Source organism: Echinops telfairi, unplaced genomic scaffold (assembly GCF_000313985.2).
Source record: "Echinops telfairi isolate 266 unplaced genomic scaffold, ASM31398v2 ScPeMD7_1;HRSCAF=3_0, whole genome shotgun sequence".
NCBI classification, from domain to species: Eukaryota; Metazoa; Chordata; class Mammalia; order Afrosoricida; family Tenrecidae; genus Echinops; species Echinops telfairi.
In genome coordinates this window covers 79,519,932-79,525,199 of record NW_022103896.1, presented here as the reverse complement: position 1 = coordinate 79,525,199, position 5,268 = coordinate 79,519,932, and the positions used below count along the sequence as shown (strand labels likewise).

Sequence of the window (5,268 nt, the reverse complement as noted above, 5' to 3'; positions counted from 1 at the left end):
GTCTGTCCTGTAGGGTTGGTATCAATCATGACGGACTCGATGGCAGTGAGTTTGGTTTTTGGTTTAACTTTATTTTCTTACGTGGCTTTTTGGGACATAAAATTCTTGCTTGATCATTTCTTTCAGAATTTTTTATGTGTTATCTCATAATCCTGCTGCCTGCGTAGCTTCTGATGAGAAATTCTCTCTTACTGTTTATTTTCATAGTTAACATTTTATTTTTTCCTGCGCTGCTTTCGGATCCTTTTCCAGTCTGGGATTTTGTAAAGTTATATGTCTTGGTGATTTTCTTTTGGGGTGCGATCAGGTTTGGTGTTCGTTGAACTTTCTGAATGCATATATTCTCGTCTTTCTTTCTTTTCATACATGCACGGGTGTATTCTGAACAAAATATATATAAATATGTGTCTGTGATCGGTGGATGCCTACAGACAAGTCCTCTCAGTCATACACTTGTCTTAGATTCATTAGACAATGTCAGCTTTTAAAAGAGAGAGTACTTTTTGTGCTATGGAAACAATATCAAGAACAGGGTTGATATCAGGTGTTAAACAAAACTCAAGTGGACATCTTCCCAACTCGCGGAAGCTTCTATTAAGTGTACAGGAATGCTGACCCCCATTGGTGCTGGTGTAGGTGCCATCAGGTCAGTTCTGGCGTCTAGTGACCCGGTAATGAAAGCCCTCTCAGTCTTGTGCCGTTCTCGTAGGAGCTCTTATGCTGGAGCCCATTGTTGAAGCGACTAGATCCATCTCGTCAAGGCTCTTCCTCCTTTTCGATGCCCCTCCACTTTACCAAGTATGCTGTTCTTCCACAGCGAATGGCCTCTCGTATTCTTGTCTTTCATGGTATCAGGGTAGTTTTCTTCTAACAAATCTTTGACAAATTTCTCTATGCTATTTATTTTTTCATCTCTTCCTGTTCTGGGATTCGATCTCACACTTAAGTTATTCCTCTTGATACTGCCCCATATAACTCTCATGAGTTCTTTTGTTATTATTATTCTTTTGCTCTTTTAAAAATCTTCCTCTATATAGGTTCCCAAATTTATTTGTCCTGTCAATCCCCTTTTCAGAAAAACATGTTTATACTCTAGCCCATATTCCAGGATTCGAAATCATATCATCTGAAGTCGAAGGAGGGATTAGAACTAGAGCCTAAATTGTGAGAATCTGGCTTGCAGAAGGCTATGGATGACAGTGGGAGCCCAGGATTCATTTATGGGAACTACATAGGAAATTAGGCCCCAGTGATCTCCCTCTATTCACAATTAAGGGGAGGATAGTGGCTACTAAAGAGAGTGCCTTGGGGACATGATTATAGAAGGTCAAAGGCATAAATCCAACTTGAACAGTTAAACCCTTGTCAGTTGATCTCCCACTCTGATGCATGCTGGACCTGATTTGGCTTTCAACTTTTTCTGTATTTTTGTTTTGTTTTTGTTTGTTCATATTAGGGTGAATCTCAGAGTTGTTATGTCATTGCAGGTCACCTTCTTTGAAGTCGTGTTAACATGGTTTTCTGATTTTTGGTGTATGAAACCCAGGACTGCTGAACCTATAGGGAGAGCAAGTAGAATTCAGGGTTTGGGGGCTGGTGGAGAGGTGAAAAGGAGATGCTGTCAGTGAGTCCAGGAAGAAAAGGAGTGTTTGAATACTGACCATGGTAGCAGTTTTACAATTCTGCTTGACGTGACTGAACTATGAAATGATATGATATGTGTATTAACTCCCAGTTAATAATAAATTTTTTAAAAATGTTTTTACTTTTGCATCCCCTCGGATATTTCTACTGCCCACCAGGGGGCAGTATCTCTTGCTTTGTGAAACACCTTTGTAGCAGATCTGTACTGACAAGAGCTGTCTGATTTCCCTAATTTTGCCTTCCATTGATTCTGCTCTACTCTGTTGTCCTTTCAATGCTTTATCTAGTTCTGAAATTTTAGTATCAATTGTCTGGATTTATAATTCCTTTATCTTTTTGGTATGCTTTCCAAATTTTATTTTATATTTTAATTTTGTCTTTGAACCTTGGTTATGCTGGGCAGAGATCCTCAAGGTACACAGTTTGAAATCACCAGCTGCTCTTCATTAGGAAACGGCGTGTTCTACTCCCATGATGAGTTAGTCTGGAAGCTACCAGGAGCATCCTAGCCGGCCCTATTGGCTCCCTGTGCATCAGCATCCACTCAGGGGCAGTGAGTTTGTTTGTTTTTGGAGTGCTTTCCTGAATTCTTGTAGAGGTTTGAGTGTTTTTCTTGATTTTGTTTGTTTTCGTAATCTTTCTCTCTATCAGCTAAGGTATCTAAACATTCCTCGGAGTTCCTTGTCAGATAGTTCCACTGCCATTTCTGGCTTTCTGGCTCTGGTTTGGTCATTTGTTTGGACAACTAACTCTGGCTTGTTTCTCTGGTTGTGAGCTTGTGTTCTCTTGCTTCTGAGACATTGTAGTGTTGTATTTGTGTTGAATTGGTTGTTTGTGCTCGTGTTTTACTGTTTTGCTCCTTTTGCCTTTCGTGGTTTGGACATATGCGGGGCAGTAGGGCAGGTGTGTATTGCGCTTGCTGACGTGGCTGGACTTAGGCCCTCACCTGGTGCTCTTTGGTGGGTATTGTATAGTCCCATAGTGTGTGCACTCCTCTGTCTGCTGTTTATGTCAAGCAGTGGAGGGCAGATTTAGCTGCCGGTGATCAGATCATGAAAGAGGGAGTGGTGGCCCTTGTCTCTTGCACGTGTGGCTGCAGGAGGGAGGTTCAGAGGTGACTGGGAAGTGTGGACACAATGACTGGTTCCTGTCTGTAGGACAAAAAAAGAGAGGCCAAAGAAAAGAATGACAATCAAATAGTAAAAAAAAAAAAAAAAACCCCAAACAAAAGAAGACCAAATAGCAACAAAGAAGAAAATATTACATTAAAAAAAACCCCTAAGCGGTATAATCAACTACGGTCAAATACATAACTTTTACTTAAGAACAAAGGAAGAAGATAGACACTAAGGAAAAGAGTAATGAAAACTATGAAGTTGGACAAAAGAAAATAGAAAAATAAGTTAATTAACTATTGAGGGAGGTGGAAGAAAAGAAAAGAGAACTAGAAGAAAGGAAGAAGTCACCTGAAGAAGGAATGAAAGCAAAAGGAGAGCTTGTTTTAAAAGAAGAAAAGAGAACATTGGTTGTAGCCGGGCCTCCTGGCTGTGGTTTTGGCACAGAGGAAGTCAGCGGAGGACAGGGCACTTGGTACAGGTCGTCACACTGGACCCATCCAGGGGGCCATAGAGGTAAAGAGAGTGTGGCGCTGGCTGCCTTGCCCCGGGCAACGTTTCTGCTGCCCTGGCAGGGGGCGGTCTGTGGGCACCTGGCTCCATCTCGTGTGTGTGGCTCTCTGAAAGCACCAGGACCCAGGACACGTGATCATGGAAGGTGTTCTTAGAGAGTGCAGCTGAGGGTGGGTCCTGGTTTTGGAATGAATTCCTGCCACTTCTGAGGGTGGCTGTGGTCAGGTTGCCTGGCACTAGAGGGGATTGCAGGAGGCACTGTCTGTCACGGCACATTCTGTGGCCCAGCAAAGGCTGAGAGTACACAAAGCCACATTTCCTATGTTTTGCACAGCAGAGGCTGAGTCAGGGTGGGGTCGCACTGGCCATCAGGTGGGTAAGGGTGGGGGCTGGCTATACTTCTGGTCACCTGGATGGCGTGGGGAACAATGGGAAGAAATCACCTTTCTGGTTACCAGCCACAAGTGCTTGCTTGCGCGTTTGCAGTTGTGGTTAACATGGAGCCAATTATTAGCTTGCTGCCCTGATTGAGCACTGCTTGTAAAATGTTCGGGATGACTGCCCTATGTCAGTTCTCTTTGTACCTTTGTTGCTAGTTTTTTACCCCCCAAGTTTCTTCTCATTGTCACTATTCAGTCTACTTCTCTCTCCTTTCCTGGGAAGTCAGCATTCCTGAACGAGCATTCATATCTGCTTTATTTGGTCTGTTGTGACTTTGTCGTGGAGAAGCAGGATAGCGATATGCCCTAGTCCACCATACTGTCTGAAGCCTCGGCCGCTCTCATCTGTAAATATTTCGCCAGAGTATTCGTCACTAATCTTTAGTTTAACTTTTCAAATGGCTTGTTGGCTTTCAGTGTCAGGAAGAAGAAATCCATCTTCATTGATCTAGTTTGGGTTGTTTGTAGACAGAGATGGCACTTAAATACAAAGCATTAGATAGCCCTGGAGCTCAAGTGTAGGCTTCACCTTTAACATGATTTAAGGTCAATGTATGAAGTTGATGGTTTCAACACTGACACACCCATGGCTCCCCTGATTGTGTGTCAGCCACACTGACATCTTCCTTTGGTTCATTTAAATATCCCAGGTAAAGTGTTTACACTTTGTAAGTTTCTACCTTTATGTATTTGACAAGGCGCTCCATTTTTCAGATACTGGAGGAGCTCGTTTGCGAACTGGTTGTGAAACAGTTGAAGCAACATCAGAACACAATGGAGGACAAGTTCATCGTGTGCTTGAGCAAAGTTGTGCAGCACTTCCCACCTTTGGTCGACAGGTAGGGTGTCAGTCACAGTACATTCTGTGCCCAATGAGGAGCCGGTCCCAGTTCACAAATCACATTCACTTTCTAGGTTTATAAATGCCGTGTTCTTCCTACTACCAAAATTCCACGGTGTGATGAAGACCATGTGTCTCGAGGCGGTGCTTTGTCGTGCCGAGGAAATAGCAGATCTCTACTTGAAATTAAAGAGCAAGGACTTCAAGCAAGTCATGAGACACAGGTGAGGGCCAGCCACCATATTCGTAGATTGAATAAACGTTGGTTTGTTAAGATACCTCTCAGCTCGTACAGAGCTTGTACGTTTTTGTGAAACTTGTATTTAATAAGTTAGAATATGAGGAGGCAAGGTGAAGAAGGCATGGGAGTTTGTTATCTCAGTTATGAAGGATAGAAGTCAAAACCAGAGTGCATGACGGGGAGGATTCTCCGCTATCTCAGTTTCCAGTGGGTGCTGACAATCCTTGGCGCTCTTGGACTCGTAGACACCTCTGTCTCCATCTTCACATGATGTCTTTCCCTGTGTGCACGTCTCTTTGTCTCAGTTTCTGTAACACATCACCAAGAAGGAATTAGGTTTAGGGCCCACTCTACTCCAGTAGGAATCCATTAACATGATAAAGGAAAGCTCTTATTTCCAAACAAGGTCATATACCACAAGGTATAGTGTCTAGTACTTCAACATATGCTTGCTAGGGACACAGTTCAGTCCAT

The 5,268-nt window shown here is 43.1% G+C and overlaps 1 protein-coding gene across 1 annotated transcript in view; it reads left to right on the top strand.

Moving 5' to 3' along the window:
* PRKDC (protein kinase, DNA-activated, catalytic subunit) overlaps positions 1–5,268 on the top strand; it is a 217,273-nt gene that overhangs the window by 115,151 nt on the left and 96,854 nt on the right. Inside the window, exons 50-51 of the mRNA XM_045291676.1 lie at positions 4,411–4,551; positions 4,628–4,777. Of these exons, the coding sequence (XP_045147611.1) occupies positions 4,411–4,551; positions 4,628–4,777 (291 nt within the window). The remainder of the gene's footprint in view (positions 1–4,410; positions 4,552–4,627; positions 4,778–5,268) is intronic.